This window comes from Anolis carolinensis, chromosome 1 (genome assembly GCF_035594765.1).
Source record: "Anolis carolinensis isolate JA03-04 chromosome 1, rAnoCar3.1.pri, whole genome shotgun sequence".
Taxonomy (NCBI): domain Eukaryota; kingdom Metazoa; phylum Chordata; class Lepidosauria; order Squamata; family Dactyloidae; genus Anolis; species Anolis carolinensis.
In genome coordinates this window covers 194,246,815-194,266,215 of record NC_085841.1, presented here as the reverse complement: position 1 = coordinate 194,266,215, position 19,401 = coordinate 194,246,815, and the positions used below count along the sequence as shown (strand labels likewise).

At 39.0% G+C, this 19,401-nt stretch overlaps 1 protein-coding gene across 1 annotated transcript in view; it reads right to left on the bottom strand.

Moving 5' to 3' along the window:
* The window catches only part of dnajc10 (DnaJ heat shock protein family (Hsp40) member C10), a 45,904-nt gene that overhangs the window by 13,440 nt on the left and 13,063 nt on the right, over positions 1-19,401 (bottom strand). Inside the window, exons 7-17 of the mRNA XM_008115486.3 lie at positions 18,136-18,229; positions 17,835-17,912; positions 15,614-15,657; positions 15,124-15,261; positions 10,203-10,292; positions 9,834-9,947; positions 7,531-7,645; positions 6,531-6,658; positions 5,171-5,287; positions 3,898-3,999; positions 812-967 (exon numbers count right to left, since the gene is read on the bottom strand). Coding sequence (XP_008113693.2) covers positions 812-967; positions 3,898-3,999; positions 5,171-5,287; positions 6,531-6,658; positions 7,531-7,645; positions 9,834-9,947; positions 10,203-10,292; positions 15,124-15,261; positions 15,614-15,657; positions 17,835-17,912; positions 18,136-18,229 — 1,176 coding nt within the window. The remainder of the gene's footprint in view (positions 1-811; positions 968-3,897; positions 4,000-5,170; positions 5,288-6,530; positions 6,659-7,530; positions 7,646-9,833; positions 9,948-10,202; positions 10,293-15,123; positions 15,262-15,613; positions 15,658-17,834; positions 17,913-18,135; positions 18,230-19,401) is intronic.

Below are 19,401 nucleotides of genomic sequence, written 5' to 3'. Positions count from 1 at the left end.
TAATATCATGCATTGCTTTTGTATGTATTGTGGCATTGAATTTTGCCATGTTGTACACCACTCTGAGTCCCCCTCGAGGTAAGAAAGAGAGAGCAGTATAGAAATGCAATACATAAATAAATAAATTTATTGTGCAGTTTTATGAACTGGAACCCAGCCTGTTTAGCAAATCTTGCAGGTGCTGATTTGTTATCAGTAAATGTTTGATTTTTATATACCTATATACCTAGGGTCATGTAAAAATTCATTGGGACAAAAGGGGGTCCCAAGTGGAAAATTTCAAGAAGCCACCTTTTTTCCATTCCTGAAAGCAAAGTGACAATGCCTTTAGAATATATACAAAGATTATTTTCTATATGGCCAAGGTAGTCTATTTCCATTCTCAAATTTGGCATAAATAATAATATTTTTTTACAGTTAATCTTCCTTTGTGAGGCAAATGTGTTCTTACGGACAAGTAGAACATCTATGTAAATAAAATGGAAACATGAATTTACCAGCTTCTCTATAAAAGCCCCTTAAGCACTGCTCCTTATAGCCTGTCCAGGGGATTAAATAAGGTAAGAGTAGTTTTGTAGGACTGGTGAATGGATGTACAAATGTAATTAGTAGAAGACAGAGATATTCCCTTCCTGAATTTTCAGCGTAGAATTGTAGAAATCTACAAAAATCTGCAAAGAAACCTCACTGGATAACCATAGCATTGAAATACTACCACTAAAACTGCTCTGGAAATGAAGGTGTATGTTCCCTAAATCTGCACATTCAGTGTATGTAATACTAATAAGGTATGCTAGTAGCATCGTTTTACCCTGGCCATCCGCTTCCATTCTGGCATTAAGGCTTGGCAAGGACCACACCATGGTGCATAGAAATCAACCACCCAGATTTCATTCGCCTTCCTTTTCTTCACCAGCTCATTGAAGGTCTCAGGTGTCAAAGACACCACAGAAGGGTTCATCAGATCCTAAAGAACAGAACGGAGAACATTTAAAGCACTTGGCTTTCATATTTACAAAACTCTGTGACAATGTTTAAATACGGTGGTTCAGGTTGTGAGAAGGGTTGAATCCAAAACAAAGGATGTGTTGGTAGGATAAATCTAGGGGTTGCCTAGACGGCCAAAATACCAGCAAAACAAAGTACATGAGAGTTTCACTTATTCAACGTTCTAGATTATCTAACGCAGTCTGCTTCCCGCGCAGATCCACAACTGTTTCTCTAGGTAGAAAGGACTGAACTTTTTACGGATTTAAGTTCCGACAATGTTGTCACTGTAAGTTCATTTTATGCAATTCTATATTTATTTGTAGTCAATTTTTTAGTAGTCAATGTTTTCAATATATTGCGATGTTTTAATGCTAAATTCGTAAATACAGTAATTACTACATAACTTTACCATGTATTGAACTGCTTTTTCTGTCAGTTTGTTTTAAAACATGTTTTGGTGCTTAATTTGTAAAAACATAATGTAATTTGACGTTTAATAGGCTTTTCTTTAATCTCTCCTTATTATCCAACATTTTCTCTTATCCAACATTCTGCCGGCCCATTTATGTTGGATAAGTGAGACTCTACTGTATTCCTGTTAGGCTTTGGGACCCCTTGGGCCATTTTAGGCCCCAAAAAGGTGAACAGGAAATGATGTCACAAACATTTCTGCAACTTATAATTGCAAGGAATTGGAAGATAGTAACCAATCTCACGCAGGAAGCATGGTATAGGGAGATATGGAACATAGCCTTAAATGATACTATTAATGGAATTGAGGGTGTAAAGGGGGAAAACTAAGAGATCAGATTTTGAAACATATTGGTCAGTTTTTATTAAATATGTTTTAGAGAGTGAAAAGGGAAAACAATAAAACCTTGTTGGTCAGGAATTTTGGACATGACATTTGTTTACTGGTTGACATAAATTTATGGTAAAGGAAATGATACCTGTTCAGGCCTTGGTGATGTGATGTGTATGTAAAATGTTCATTGTTTTGTGTTAATATAAGCTGTTAATATATGTAAATTAAAAAGTATATTACAAAAAACAAACATTTCTGTTTGCAAGACAAAAAGTTGCCTTGAGTTTCAAACAGGGAATGCAATTTACATTTTATACATACATACAGTCAGGCCCGTAGACAGGATTTTGATTCGGGAGGGGCTGGGATTTTGGTTTGGGGGGGGGGGGGCTGAGTCTGAGTGAGAGTGCGTCTGCCCTAGCAAACCTTTTGTATCATTATCCCAATACCCCCATGCATATGGGATATACTGAGCATGGTGATCAGATCATGATAGGAATAAACATATCAGTTTAAATAATAAATGTAAGGCCTTTTTACAGACCACCCTGGGAATTTCCGGTTTACCTGGATAACTCGAATTACCAGACCCAGGTGCCCGTCAAAGGGAAAAGTTTGCTCCCCCTTTGGCGGGTGCTTGGACCCAGGAAAGCAGGAAGCGGCAGTCTTCGCGCTTCCCTGTGTCCAAGCACCCGCCGAAGGGAGAGGAAAATTCTCCCTTCGGCGGGCGTTTGGGCCCGCTCACTGGCTGGCTTAAGTGCCCCTGCGTGTTGGTAGGTAGTTTGCAATCTACCTAGCAACATGCACGAGGCACCTAGCCACCCAGTGAGCGAGTGAGCGAGGAGGAGCTTCGGGGCCCTCCTCCTTCACCCGCCCGCCCATGCCTCGGCTCCCTCGCCATGCTGGGCCTGGCAGCACCGGCGCCCAGCATGGCCGAGGAGCCAGCCAGCAAGCGGGTGAGCGAGGAGGACTTTTGGGGTCCTCCTCCTTCACCCGCCCGCCCGTGCCTCAGCTCCCTCGCCATGCTGGGGCTAGCAGCACTGGCGCCCAGCATGGCGAGGGAGCCAGCCAGCGAGTGGGTGAGCGAGGAGGACTTTTGGGGCCCTCCTCCTTCACCCGCCTGCCCGTGCCTCGGCTCCTTCGCCATGCTGGGGCCGGCAGCACCGGTGCCAGGCTGGTGGAGGAGTGAGAGAGCGAGCCCACCCTCCGTCCCTCGCTCACTCACCCACCCACCCGGCTGGGTTCTGGCAGCACCGGGATCTGGCGGGGTGAGTGAGGGGAGGGGGGGGAGGAATTTGGCTCGGTCTACACGGACGCTCGGACGAGCGGGGCTCGATTTAGCAGGGTTTTACTTTATATATATATCTATATATATAAAAGAGTGATGGCATCAGGGCAGCGGACAAAACAACAAAACTACAGGCCCCCCAACCTCGAAATTTGACAACACAATCCATCATCCACGCCTCTAGGTTGATACAACAAAAAGAAAAGAAAAATAAAGTCCTAATTAGAGGGAGAGCAATAACTGTTTTTATCCAATTGCTGCCAGTAAGAAGGCTAAGCTCCGCCCACTTGGTCTCCTAGCAACCGACTCAGCCAAGGGGACAGGCAGAGTTAGGCTTCACTTAGGCCTCTTCCACAGATGATCTAATTTGCACTGGATTATATGGCAGTGTAGACTCAGCTATATAACCCATTTAGAATCTTATATTATCTGCTTTGAACTGGATTATCTTGACTCCACACTGCCATATAATCCACTTCAGTGTGCATTTTATCCAGCTGTGAAGAAGGGGCCTCATATAATCCAGTTCTAAGCAGGTAATATAAGATTATAAATATACAGTAGAGTCTCACTTATCCAACATAAACAGGCTGGCACCTTTACCCTTGACCTTAACTACCACCAATTCCTCAATACTTTATTTCCCATACCACCAGACTTCGCCACAGCAACGCGTGGCCGGGCACAGCTAATATATACACACACACACACACACACACACACACACACACACATACAGCTATTCTAAGTTACCTTGAGTTTTAAATAGGGAATGCAGTGGGAAACAACAACAATGACAACAATATGCAGTTACCTCAATAAACTCCAAGATCTGCTCAGCAGAGTGGTGTCCCTCATATTCATGAGTGTTAGACTGATTAAAAACCACAGTTGTTGGATAAGCTCTAATGTTGTGCTATGGAATAACAAAATGACAAACATCTTCAGAAATATCAAAGACTCCTTTCAAGTTTCAACAGATCTTTTGGCATTTAATTCAGTAACTTGATAGTTCTGGCACTTGTAAAGAAGAAACCTCCAAACTAATACAACTGAAAGAAATGTGCATTATCTCAATACATGGGGAAAACAAGAGAACTACAAAAAAGAGAAGATTTCATACACATTTGAGTGCAATGTTGTGAAAGCTGTATGTCCCCAAGAGAAGTGTAGTCCTAGACACATCAAAGCCCCACCAAGTCCAACAAGACCGACTCCTCCAGAAAAGGGTCACAGAAATTTGCTCTTCCTGTAACAAAGGTGCATACTTTTAATTTTTGTGAAATGCCTCTGGATGGAAATCCATGGCAAGTCTAAATCAGATGAATCATATTCTACTATTATAAATAGAACTCTGAAGAAGTGAGTAGATTCTATCACTTGAAATCAGAGAAGTGACCAAACTGATAAATGGCAACATAGTGCAAGTCAGTCTGCAGATGGTTTAAAGGAGTGGTTCTCAACCTGGGGTCCCCAGATGTTTTTGGCCTACAACTCTCAGAAATCCCAGCCAGTCTACCCACTATTTCTGGGAGTTGAAGGCCAAAATATATGATGATCCCAGGTTGAGCGCCAATAGTTTAAAATAAGGAATTGCTTATTACTGATAACCTTATAATTACTTATAACCTCAGGAATAACCTAATAGACTTCAAGATATATATTTGATTGCTTTGTTTGCCTAGCATCCTTTGAGAATCCAACTGCTTGATAGATGTGAAGCTGGAATTAACCTCAGCAGAGATTAGTATGACTTATCCATATGTTTAAAAATACACCTGTTGTGGCCCTTAACAGCTTAAATTTTCCAGGATTTTAGAGGTGAACATGCAAAACAGTTTAAAAACCATTTAGGTTTTTTAAAAAATGCATTAATTTCAGCTTAAATGTTGAACTCAATGTTTTCTAGTTTTTTCTTTAAAAATAACCATAACTTTTCAAAAGCCCAGTTGCTTTAATACAATATGTCATTTTTGAGATGGCTCCTATGCATATGACCTCAGATTACAAGACATCATATTCACAAGAAGGTTAAAACAAAACAGAGATATCCATACGATAAAAGCATAGCTATACTTGCAGCTTACCATATTGCAAATCCCTTCATGAAGTGTACAATCTAAGGTACCAAATTTCAGTTGACCGTACAATTGCTTTGATGCTTTTCTCAGCTCTGGCAATAATGCTCGGCAAGGAGGGCACCACTAAGAAAGAAAAGACAGGGACATACAAACGTAAGAGAGTAACAGATCCCATCAAGTCCTGTATTCCTCATCATTAGACATCATGGCTGATGGGAGTTGTGATGGGGACCCAAACTGGGCAAAAAGCCACCTTGAGTCCCCCTTTGGGGTAGAGAAAAGTGGGGTATAAATAGGGTAAAAAAATAAATAAAAACTAAAGAGCACAAACCACTATATAAAAAAATAGTTGTTCCTCTGTATCCACAGATTCTCCATCCATGGATTCAATGGCCCTTTGAAGGATTCAATGGCCCTTTGAAGCCATAAGGTTGATGTGGCCCCCAATGAAAATGTGTTTGATATCCCGGTGTTAGACCATTTTTTCTAGTCAGGAGAAATATTACACTCCATTGGTCTCTGCTCCTAAAAAGCTGCTGGGATACATTCAGTATCTGGGCTCAAAGTTCTGTTTCTTCTCCCCATCTCATCTTTCCAGCCCCATACAGTAAGCTGGTCATAATATTCTAATCACTGGGTTTTCAGGACCTATGAATCCCCTACTCCCTCCAATAGTTGTCTTCTAACTGACCTATGAAGACTCCTGAGAAAATGTTCCCTTTAATGGAAAACATCAAATGGGCTATTGGAGTGGCTTTTCTTGTTCCTCAGCACACTTTCCTGAACAGATAATTCAATGGTCAACAGCAAATACCAGGGAAAAAGCCCAGATTCAAAAATTTACTTCCTTTGAGAACAATTCCTAAAATCTTAACAAAAGATAATTTTCTGGGGAAAGCTACTTATTACCATATCCCTACATTAAAAGTAAAGGTTTTCCCCTGACATTAACTCTAGTTGTGTCTGACTCTGGGGGTTGGTGCTCATCTCCATTTCTAAGCTGAAGAGCCGGCGTTGTCCGCAGACACCTGTAAGGTCATGTGGCCGGCATGATTGCATAGAGCGCTGTTACCTTTTCACCGGAGCGGTACCTACTGATCCACTCATATTTACATGTTTTCGAACTGCTAGGTTGGCAGAAGCTGGGGCTAACAGCAGGAGCTCATCCTGTTTCCCAGATTTGAACCTGCGATCTTTCGGTCAGCAAGTTCAGCAGCTCAGCAGTTTAACTCGCTGTGCCACTATAGGCTCCCTACATTACCAGTTTAGAATTTTTGAAAAATGGCTGTTACATTAAAGAATTATATTTTTGTTTGCATACAGTTATAAATTTACGTCTGAAAATAAATAATGTTCTAATAGTTACAGGTGCGAAGAAATCAACAAGCCATGGCTCCTTCTCCTTGCCAGGAAAATTTTGAGGCCCAAGAGTGATGACATGAGAATTCACACTCTCCTTAGCAAAGGCCACGATGTCATATAGAATCTTCTTTCCTTCCGACAGAAAACAAATGAATAAAATAAGTAAATTTTGGTGTCAATCTTAACCTACTACTTCTTCAAAAGTACTGTATTTCTTTAGTAGAACAGAAAGACAATGTACTTGTATCAAAGAAGGTTTTATTTTTTGTTCCAAATTAATAAGTAACAACAACAACAACAATAATAACAACAACAACTTTATTTTTATACCCTGCCTCCATCTCCCCAAAAGGACTCAGGGTGGCTAACATGGGGACAAACCTGGTAATCACAATAGTACAAAATAAAATACATACATAACACAGATCATTGACAAGTAAGAATTAAAACAAAATAAAAACACATTTATACACAATGGTATAATAAAATAGTAAAATAGTAAAAATTGGCATAGAACATAATTTAAAAACAGAACAAGGATTAAACGAGAGCTGTTTACAAAATTATCTATTTCCCAAATATAAACACAAAAGGTCAGAGAAACTGACAGTGAAAATAACTCAAAGTGCATTAATGCACTTTGAGACCACTTCAACTGCCATGCCTCAACAAGACATCACAAAAGTTGCCGTTTTACAAGGCCATTTGCCCTTTCTGCCAAAGATCTCTGCATCACCAAACTACAAATCTTAGGATTCCATACTACTGAGCCACTGCAGTGAAAGTGGTGTCAAACTGCATTAATTCTATCGCATAGATGCACCTTCAAACACCTTTTCCTCGATCCTTTGCTTCCAATTATAGGACTGGGGGATATTCATTTTTAAAGGTGGGCTTTATTACAGGAAGATGTTTCTAACATGCAGTTTATTATGAAGGAAAATATATTCGCAGGCATCACACGATCATAAACATTCTAAGCCTTCTATGCAAAAGCTGCTTACCATGATGGATTTCGTAGTCTTCCAATCCTCTCCCTTTAAAGACCACTACACGGGGTTCATAAACATATAGATCATTGCAGGTCTTTGGTGCAGTAAGGCAGTCAAACCTGCCAACCTGTGGAACAAACATCTATTTGAAAATCACCATCCTTAGAGAATGAGGCATTAAAAATATGAGATGGATATGGGAATCTCATCCCATGACATGGGAACAGTTTCTTTAGGGGCTAATATTGCAGTGTCTTAGGCTGGATCCACACTGTCCTATATCCCAGGACTATGTGGAGTTTCAGGGCCAGAAAAGCAGATGGAGGAGGCAAAAGAATGGTTTACTCCAAGGCAGCGTTCTTGCACCAACCTTATTTAATATCTTCACGAACCATCAGCCACAACCACCACTCACAAAGAGCTTCATATATGCTGATGACCTTGGCCTTACAACACAAGCGAAAGATTTTGAAACAGTTGAAAAGCAACTCACTAATGCCTTGAAAGATCTCTCCAGCTACTACAAAGAGAACCACCTGAAGCCAAACCCTTCCAAGACACAAGTGTGTGCTTTCCACCTACGTAACCGTGAAGCCAACAGGAAACTGAAAGTTACTTGGGAAGGCCAAGAGCTCGAACACTGTTTCCATCCTAAATACCTTGGTGTCACCTTAGATCGAACACTAACATATAGGAAACACTGCATGAACACCAAGCACAAAGTAGCTGCACGCAACAACATCCTGCGGAAACTGACTGGCAGCGCATGGGGAGCAGACCCACAAGTAATAAGAACATCAGCCCTGGCCTTGTCTTTCTCAACTGCAGAGTATGCCTGTCCTGTTTGGCACAAGTCTGCCCATGCAAAGCAGGTGGACATAGCACTGAATGAAACATGCAGAATCATCACGGGATGCCTTAAACCTACACCTGTTGATAAACTCCACAAGTTAGCTGGCATTGCCCCTCCTGATGTGCAACGGGAAGTCGCTGCTAACGGTGAGAGAGAAAAGGTCGAACATTGTGAAAGCCACCCACTGCATGACTATCAGCCTCCTCCCACTAGACTCAAATCAAGAAAGGGCTTCATGAGAACCACCACTCCTCTTGATGTTCCTCCAGCAGCAGCAAGGGTGTCTCTCTGGGCAGCTAAACCTGGCAATTCCAACTGGATGGCCCCCCATGAGGGTCTTCCTCCAGGGGCAAACCAAGAATGGGCAACTTGGAAGTCCCTGAATAGACTGAGAAGCAGAGTGGGCAGATCAAAAGACAATCTGGCAAGATGGCACTACCTGGAGGAATCCTCCACCTTGTGTGACTGTGGAGCAGAACAAACAACTCCGCATATGTATGCTTGCCCACAATGCCCTGCCTCATGTACGGAGGAGGAGTTGTTTAAAGATACGGACAATGCGGTTGCTGTTGCCCGCTTTTGGTCCAAAACTATTTAGTTGCTTGTGATTTCCTTTTTTCCCCCCTATCATTTTGAAATGTATTTGTCGTGCAATGCTTTTGACACGAAATAAATAAATAAATGTAAATTAATATAGGCTGCAGTGACTACTATGATGTTACTTTCAAGGAAAGAGATATCAAAGAACAGTGAACTATCAACATTCATGGGAGAGTAAATGTGATCTTGTAATAGTTTTATGATACAGGCAAACATTTTTCAAAGTGGTTTATCAAACAAGCTTTTAGTAAATTTAACACATTCATGCTCTTTGATCCAATCCAAACTAAAAAAAGGAAACAAATTGCTCTCCCAGGGACTATAACTAACTATAGCTTAATGCATGCACAAGCTCCAAGTTTAGAAATGAAGACGCTTTAAATCAGTAGTTCTCAACCTGAGGTCCTCAGATGATTTTGGCCTTCAACTCCCAGAAATTCCAGCCCGTTTACCAGCTGTTAGGATTTCTGGGAATTGAAGGTCAAAAATATCCGAGGAGCCCAGGTTGAGAACCACTGCCTTAGATGGAATTAGCATTGTGGCATCTAACCTGATTATCTTGACTGACAGCCACACTTCTGCATCAGAGACAGAACACTTTCCTGTTTTTATTTTTGAGTTAGCAGGGATTGAATGTGGAACCTTCTGGATAAATACTATGTGCTCTGTCAATAAATTATGTCCCTTCTCTTGTAGCTACTTGTTATCGATATGGGAGAAGATATCTAAGTCAAGACATCTCATGCATTCTCTATTCAAAGAGGCGTAGGCAAGTGTGGAGATATAGATTCAGCCGAGAAGAGGAAGGAAGTTACACCCAATCCCTAGAGTCATCCATTTCGAGAAGTTCTCTTATTCTTACCTGAATACTTTCTGCTTTAAGCAGAAAACCCAGCTTTTTAAGATCATGGGCTTCGGACTTGCTATTCTGGCCAAACTGAAAAAATATTAGCCATCGATGATGAGCCAGATGATCCTTAAGAAAGGGAAAGTGGGGAAAAAAAACACAAGACATGTTTTCCTCAATTATTGGTCCACACAAAAGAAATCACAACTACCAATGAATACCCACACCTCTAAAGAAACCATCAAGAGAACAAACTCATATGATGTTAAGCTATCATGGACATCCCCTTATACACCAAAAAAGTCAATAGAGAAAGAAAAAAGTCAAGAAAACTTTGCTCCTTCCAAATATTTCTTCACAGTTAAATCTGGAACTCATCTTTACCTTTAAAGTAGATGCTGAGATCATTTTGGAATCTGGAAGATGTTTCATGACTTCCAAATATATCTCTCTGGTATCTAAAGAGGTCAGAAACTGGAGAAGAAGAAATGAATTGGATTCGATTGTATAAGATATTCAAAACATAGAACATTTTGTTTTGAGATTACAATTTTCAGGATCATTGAGCCTGAACGGAGATGGCTCTTTATGTATACATGTCTCTGAATAGCTACTAATGTATTTCAAGATGAAATCACTGTACTACCTGGAATGGATTTGGGGGAGGGAAGGCAACAACAAGGAGGAAGATTATTTCCTGTCTGGCCCATAGATGCTATTTCTGTCCCTCTGACAGAAATCCCGCAAAGTATTACAGGTAGTGCCGGACATGACCCTGGGTAGACAGATCTCTCTTCTTCTTTGTATGTCTCTCCTTCTTACTTAATATAAAACTATAATATAAAAAAAACTTTATTTGTATTCCCCCTATCACCCCAGGAGGACTCAGAGCGGATTCCAACATACAACAGCAAACATTCAATGCCTCTATAAAAAAAACACATACCAACATAAAATCCCAGAAAAACCCATATATGAAAAACTGCACATCACATTAAATTAAACCTAACATCAATGAATTAAACTTAGCATCAATAAATTAAACCAAATGTAGTCAAACAAAAATTATATGATGGCTTAGAGAAGGGGTCCTCAAACTTTTAAAGCAGAGGGCCGGTCCACAATCCTTCAGACTGTTGAGGGCACAAATTATCATTTGAAAAAAATATGAACAAATTCCTATGCACACAACACATGTCTTATTTATAGTGCAAAAACAACAACAGCAACAAAATAATAATACAATATTTAAAAATAAAAATAATTTGAACCAACATAAACCTACCAGGCTTTCAATTGGAAGTGTGGGCCTGCATCTGACCAATGAGATAGTCAAGTTAATTAGGATTGTTGTTGTTGTTGTTGTGTGCCTTCAAGTCATTTCAGACTTTGGGCGAGTCTAAGTCTAAAACTGAGGGTGGGGGCCAGGTAAATTACCTTGGAGGGTCGCATCCGGCCCCTGGGCCTTAGTTTGGGGACCCCTGGCTTAGAGTCTGCACAAACATCCCCATTAATCTACAGAGCACTCAAGAGTTCACAAAGTTGTGTGTGTTAGTTGTGTGGCCAATGATGGTAACTGGGCTGACATGAACTAGAAGAGCCCAGATAGAAGTCTGCTCCAGCTGCTTCAAGAGTGACAATAAAGCAAGGGCAGGTTGGTCAAGAGTAAACTATTTTAGATTACCCAGGATTTATTTGAAGGTAGTATGGGATGCTAATTGTTGACATCTGAAACAACAAGTACATATTTTCCCAATTCTCTTTATGATTTTAATGTGTTTTGATCTTTGCTCTCTATCTTTTAATATATGTATTTTGATGGCCTCATGTTTTTATCTATACAATTTAACTATGTTGTATCATGCCTCAAGCCATGAGGAAAGGCTGGAAACAAATATAATGATGATGATAGCCAAAGAGCCTCTTTGCCAATTTAGAATGTCCCTGTTCAATATAGTATGGCAATGACACACTTGAAATCAAAAGGTGGAAGAAATCCCTCAATCGATTTTGAAACCAGTTTCCTCAGTTAAAACGTATCACATCATCTTTTCTCATGTTTTTGTCAATGCAACTGCTTTGTCCTTTGTGATTGTAAACCTCACTATGGCCCCTTCTACACTGCCATATAAAACCCAGATTATCTGCTTTGAACGGGATTATATGGCAGTGTAGACTCATATAATCCAGTTTAAATCAGATAATGTGGATCATCTGCATTGATAATCAGGATTATATGTCAGTGTAGAAGGGGCTAAATCTCCATAATTTTTTTTAAATACAGTAGTTATCAAAATCTCAACACTCTCCAAAAACAAAGCATTAAGTCATCTGCAAAGTAGTGCTCAGCTTAAACCTATGCCCTTTGACATCCACTCCTTTAATTCTTTTTTCTTTTCCAATAGTTCTTGTTATGAACTTCCAAAACCAATACAAAAAGTAAAGGAGATAAGCAACACCCCTGTCTAACCCCTCTTTGAATATCACAACACTTTGTTGCTTCCTCACTGATCAAAATAAGTTTTTTGGACATCTTATATTGCTTGATCAACGAAATAAAATTCTTGAGCCCCCACCCATATGACTTGTCCTGAAAATGTGAATCCTCTAGGGTTATGTTCTGTATTTGTAATGGCCAATCTCCTTGGAAACTAGGTTCATTACTGCTTGGTTGAGTTGACTCCAAGTTTCTCCCCAGTCCTTACATACTTTGTTTTCTCTGTTTATTAACCACAAAGCAACAAGCCAGAATTTTATCTCTTCATAATGACTGGCATATATAAGAATCATGTTTATAAGCACAATATATAACTCAGGAAAGGAAGAGAAGCATCAGCTACAAACAGGCAAAAGCCTAGTGTGGGTTGGGGAAAGGTTAGCCTATGGGTTATATGTAGCTCCAGGAGGTCTATTTTGTGGCTGCAGGGAATCTGGAGACTCCCAGAAATCCACTGATTTCTTTAAGAAATCTCATCTGAAATCCCAACACAGAAGGGCTTTTGGATTTTCTTACTACTGAATTTTGTTGCTATGTGTCTTTGTTTCTGAATTATGACGACTCCAAAGAGAACCTCATAATGGGATTTTCTGAGGCCAAGAGTGTGTGACTTGCCCAGGGGTTGTATCTAAAGTGCAAAGCTTATCTCCTAAGCACTAGTCTTTAAGTGAGCTTCCATGGCTGAGCAGATAATTGAACCTCCAGAGTCATAGTCCAACATTCAAACTACAGACCACCTATTACAATACCGCCTGAGCCCTGCCACATGCACTATGAAGGACCTTCTTACAGCAACACCAGAGGCATTCCAAGTGGCCAGCTACTGGTCAAAGGACATTTAGTATAATGCCAAGTTGTTGTTGTTTGTTTTTTAAAAACTTTATGTTTTCAAATACATTACAACTTGTACCCTCGGTTCGCTTCTGATATGACAAATAAATATTCAAACCACTACACCAGGGGTCCCCAAACTAAGGCCCAGGGGCCGGATGCGACCCTCCAAGGTCATTTACCTGGCCCCCACCCTCAGTTTTATAATATAATATTTTATATCACTTTAAATAATATAATATATTGTATATACATATAATATTGATAATAATATAATGTTATACAATATAATACTAATAATACCATATAATAATATTAATTATATGATATATATTACATATAATATTACAGTATAGTGGTATAGTTCAATATAGTAATATATAATGCTAATATTGTGCTATGCTAATAATATAATATATTGAATGTGCCTACAGCTGTTCTGAGTCCCCTTCGGGGTGAGAAGGGCGGGATATAAATGTAATAAATAAATGTAGTAAATTAATTAATAAATAATTTTAGACTTAGGCTCGCCCAAAGTCTGAAATGACTTGAAGGCACACAACAACAACAATCCTAATTAACTTGACTATCTCATTGGCCAGAAGCAGGCCCACACTTCCCATTGAAATCCTGATAGGTTTATGTTGGTTACAACTGTTTTCATTTTTAAATATTGTATTGTACTTGTTGTTGTTGTTGTTTTGCACTACAAATAAGACATGTGCAATGTGCATAGAAATTTGTTCATTTTTTTCCAAATGATAATTCGGCCCCTCCACAGTCTGAAGGATTGTGGACCAGCCCTCTGCTTTAAAAGTTTGAGGACCCCTGCACTACACAATGGTGCCTCTCAACTATTCTAACAACAACAACAACAACAACAACTTGGGGCAGCTAACATATGGGACAAAATGCCAATAAACACAAATACAAAATAATCAATCACAGCAAAAACATAATAAAATAAAATATAGTCAAACACAACAATCCAGATAAAAGCACAATTCAACAAAATGTAAGAATATAAAACAGCAGTGCAAAACTCAATAAATACTAAATGAATCAATACTAAATAAAACGAAACCTATTCTAACCCCTGAATTAGCCCCACAAGGATAGTAATACCCTCCCATGGATAATTTTCCACCCTATTTCCAGAATCTAATGTAACATTGCACTGGGAGCAGCCCTGCATCTTGTGAAGTAACAGATATCTCCCTATCCATAGTTGCTCACTTGGGGATTAGATTTTAGGACAGAAGCTTTGTATTTTAGCTACAATTCCAGACAGAGCTAAAACTATTCCCTCTGGCTTTAATTAAATCTCAGCATTTGCTTACCTTTCATAACTAAACTATAGTTTTAAAAGGAGAAAATATGTGAGAAATACTTCCAAACATTCTTGTTCTAGTTGAAGTTACAGAGTCCTCTCACACAAGCACATCTCTTGCCCCAACTATTTCATCCATCCCTTCAATTAAATTAATTTATAAGAAAGAATTTGATCTTACATAAGAATGCCTCTTGTCAATTCCAGGGCACACATTCATTTAATTTAATTCGGAAACGAGTGATAACTGTAATAGGGTTAGCTAATGTCTTCTACACTAGACCAGCAGTAATTTTTTCTAATTCATTTATTGCATTTTTTTTTTACATGTCTGAGAAGAATTTCAGGCAGGCTGATTAAAGAAAAGAGTAAGTAATTAATTAATTAATATGCAAGTAAGTAAAGGAAACTTCTGCAAGAAGATGACCTAAATGTCATCCTGGAGGACTTATATAAAGAGATGTTCACTAATGTTAAAAAGCAGTTTTAATTCATTTTTTTCACTGTTGTGCCCATATCCCCAATGAATGAGGATTGACTATAATCAAATAATATCTATTAAAAACATTTAGAAATATTATTTCTTCCTTTGCTTCTACCGTCACCTCCACCAGCAGGCATGTATGTATATGAAAACCAGCGCATACCAAAACACCTCCTTTTTCTTTATTAGTTAAGGTGGCTCCCGGTGGAAAGTACGCTGTCGTGCTAGAGGAGATATCCAAACTTTCACAAAGCTCACCCTGGGTGGCACAGTCCATCCAGCCTACATTAACCAGGCCTTCCTGTATTAAACAACCAACAGAGAAAAGAAAGTGAAATGAGGAAATGAAACTGAGACAGCACAGCCTTCACAAAAGCTATGTATCCTTCTTTGCTGTGTCTATCTCTCTCTCACACACATGCAAACACTCCGGTTGAGATCAGCAAGTGAATACAGACATACTATACTATTCTGCATGCATCTTACGTTTCTCAGAAAGGATGCTAAAATAATAGACATATTCCAAAATGAATCCCACCCAAGTTTCAGGGGGAGAGTTGAGTATGAGTTTAATTATCTACTTCTGTAGCCAAAGAGATTTTGACCAAATAAAGTCCATTCTTAGAACATTAATCAATTTAAATAAAGCTTACCAACATGCCAGCCAATTTAAGACGTGTTGGAGAAGTCAAACAATCTAGAAAAAAGATAATATCACATTATCGAGAAACCAGATTTATCATCACATTTATGTTAATCCACAAGCGTGTACAGTATAACTTCCATATCTGTGGGAGACATGTTCCCGGACTTCGCGCGGATATGTAAAACTGAGGATAATAGTGAACTCTATTGAAATAAGGACTCTGGAGAATCTAGAAAACCTCTAAAGAGGACATGTTTTGTTGGATTGTGGATAGATGAAACTGTGGATAAACTAAGGATAGTACTGTATGCAAAAACATACAAACAAAGATATCTGATAAAAACGATCCCCACAATTAATGTATCACACAATGATTAATAGAAAAGTCTAGAAGCAGAATATTTGCACATCTTGAAATGGGGAACAGGGAATTTGCCAAAGGGGAAAAAAGACAAGGGGATTCTATTTCTGCATCATCTTTCCATTGAAATGTAAAAAAATGCATGAGTACATGTTTTAATACTCTTTGGATTCAGGGCCAATTTAAAATGGACAACATGGCACTCCCTGTTTCATTTGGAAAACCAACCTGAACTGGTGTTGGAAATAGTAATCTTCTCCAAGCCTCTACTAGTAATTTGTTAATCTATAATTCTGTTTGCTTATTGTATTGTATATGTATGTTTTGGTATGCAGCTTTCCTCTTTACTCTATGTTTCTTGAGGTTGTGGGAGGGGCTACTGACTACATGATCAGATCTGGGGCTGCTCTAAACTCAGACTCCATTTTAGAAGAACAGTGAGACGCCATGAAACTATGGACTGTTAAGAGGAAACTCATGTTGCTGTTGATTATAAGGAAGATGCCCTGTGTTATCTGCACAGAGAAACTACAGTGTTCCCTCACTACTTTGCGGTTCACTTTTCGCAGATTCGCTGTTTTGCGGTTTTTCAATAAACTCTAAAAGACTATTATAAATCATAAAAATTACAATTTACAGCCTAAGGAAGGGAGGAAGGAGAAACTGAAGGGAGAGAAAAGGAGCCCAAGCGGCAACAGGAGGAGAAGGAGGTGATTTATCAATACATGATTGGTTGATAAAGACATAAAATAGTGTATAACTACTAAATAATATATAAATATTAAAATAAATATAGCGTCCCTACTTCGTGGATTTTCACTTATTGCGGGTGGTCCTGGAACCTAACCCCAGCAATAAGTGAGGGAACACTGTACTTCAAATCTATCTGTAACTGGATTGACAAGTTATGTACCTGTCTGCTGAATACATGAAGGTTGTAAGTAAACTAGATATGTTACTTTTAACTATGTCTAGTTTATTTTTGTCTCTTGAGAACATGATATAGAAACAAGATATTTTATGAGAGTAGATGTTTTTTGAGCACTAAAAAGAACACTTTTGAAGCTGTTGTGTGCATTGGTATTATCTCTGTTCCTAGCAGATCAGAGACAACCAGGTTATCAGTCTAACAACTGGAAACCAAATTGCCTTGCATAAGTACATGTGGTTATATACTACTGAAGAGAATATTTTACTTAAACCAGTTTTTGGCTCTTCTCTGGAAGATCATACTTTTATGAAAGGTTATGCTTTTAAAATGGTTGTGAATACCATTATTCTGGTTTTCCAAAAGGTTATGGTCTCTAAAAGGTCATGCCTTTTCAAAAACTGGCAATTGAACTTTCCCTCTAGACAAAGAATAGTATGGGACCTCCCATCACATCTGAAGGCCACAGGATAGCTGTTCCAAGTCCCTTGTCAATCCTACCCATGTGCATTTGCCACCTGAGGCAGCTGCTTCACTCTTCCTAACAGCAAACCTGGCACTATTAGAAAAGGGGATGGGACAATTTCCACTGGTATCCAGAAAAATTCCTCTGTTTCTGAGAGAAACCACATCTCATCAGAAATAATATTACAAGTTTAACAATTATTTTAGACAATGTAAACAGTTCTTTTAAGAAAACACTCTAACAGAAAGAATTTCATACAATGACTAAACACAAATAGCCTCCTGGCATCAAGTAATATGTATGGCATTTGATGTATTCATTAAGAAAATTACGACAGCTCTCAGCTTTTACGCATTTCTAACAGAAATGTAACATTATTCCTGTTTGTTTTCCATTGTCAATTTATCTACTTCAATGCCTCCACAGTTATTAAAATTCCACTGTAAATGTTAATTGCTTGAAAATATGTTTACCTCCTTGTTCTGCACAGAAGGTAATTAACCAGCCAACTCCAGAAGCAAAGGCAGCCTCGACAGCACTAACAAAATTTCCTAAAATAGAAAAAACCCCAAAAGTGATTTAATTAGTAACAATGAAATGTATTTATTCAAAAACATTATATAGTATAAACTTTTTGATGTACATCTTTTGACAGCACTTCTATCTTTTCTACACTTCTATTACCATATAGACTGTTTTGATTGGAATATATATCTTCCACTAATTTCTTGTCGATTGTAATACCTGCAAACTGAAGAATGATATTAAACGTACCTGCCCAGAACTCTGTCACTGTGCTTTGGACAAACTGCATGGCAAAGCTCATTAAGCTCTCTTTTGACCTATCACCGTAATATTTCACTGGATTCTATAAGAAAAAAGATTTAAATTAAAGAAATAGCCTTGGATTACATCAGTAGTTCCCAACCTTTGGGCGTCTAGTATTTTGGACTTCAGCTCCCACACTTCCTAACAGCTTGTAAACTGGCTGGGATTTCTGGGAATTGAAGTCCAAAACACCTGGAGGCCCAAAGGTTGGGAAACACTAGATTACATGTATTAGTCAATATATGGCAAGGCAACTCTACAAGGTGAATTTAGAAATCTGGGAATAAAACCCTGAACCTTAAATACAGCCAGTCCCCTATATCCATGGATTGTGCACCCATGGATTAAATCAATCACAGCTCTAAAATATTTGAAAAATATCTCAAAAGCAAACCCTGATTTTGCCATGCAATGAGCACTAAACTGATGTGTAGGCATAGTCTGCTCTAGCCTTCTCTCACAGATCCTCAGATTCTCCCCAGCACTCATTTGAATCTTTTGTTGTTTTATATAAATGCTTTGAGAATCCATGGATTATGGTATCCACTAAGGGTCCAGTAACAAAAACCACTGTATCTCATCTCTATAACTTATTCATTTTCTAGTCCCACTAAGGATCAACCCTCCTTGTTAGTTACTATTTTTCTTGAGCAGGTACATCCATGCCACATGGGACATGGGGTTGTGTATGCCATACCCATCCCTGTTCTCTCCACAAATTCCCACAGAAGTTCCCATGTGATTAGAAAACTTGGCAACCAGGTTCCAATGGCATGAAGGTTTTTCCTCATAAATGCTGTCAGTGATCTCTGTTTATTGGAAGAAGATTGCGATGGCATTAATGCCCATAAAGAACTATGGAATCTTGCAAATCTGACAAAGTTTGGTAACAGGGTTTATGAACTAAAACTCCAAAAATGCCTGATGTGTGTGGCCATACTGATGGAGGGGGTTCTAGAAGGCATAGCCCCCCCCCAAAAAAGGATAATTTTCCAAGTGTGCATTTCTTCCTGTCATTTCAGCACCAGATTCTTGTTGCTAAGATTTCTCTCTGCGACACCAGTTTTGCCACTGTCACTATGTGCCTTTTGCCTCCTGGAGATCACGGAGGCTATCTGTAATGTCCCAAATAAATAGCAGAAGATGCCCCCCCCCTTTACAAGAGCCTGCTGAATGTATTGTCATTCCTTAGATGGCTGTCCTGGGACTCCA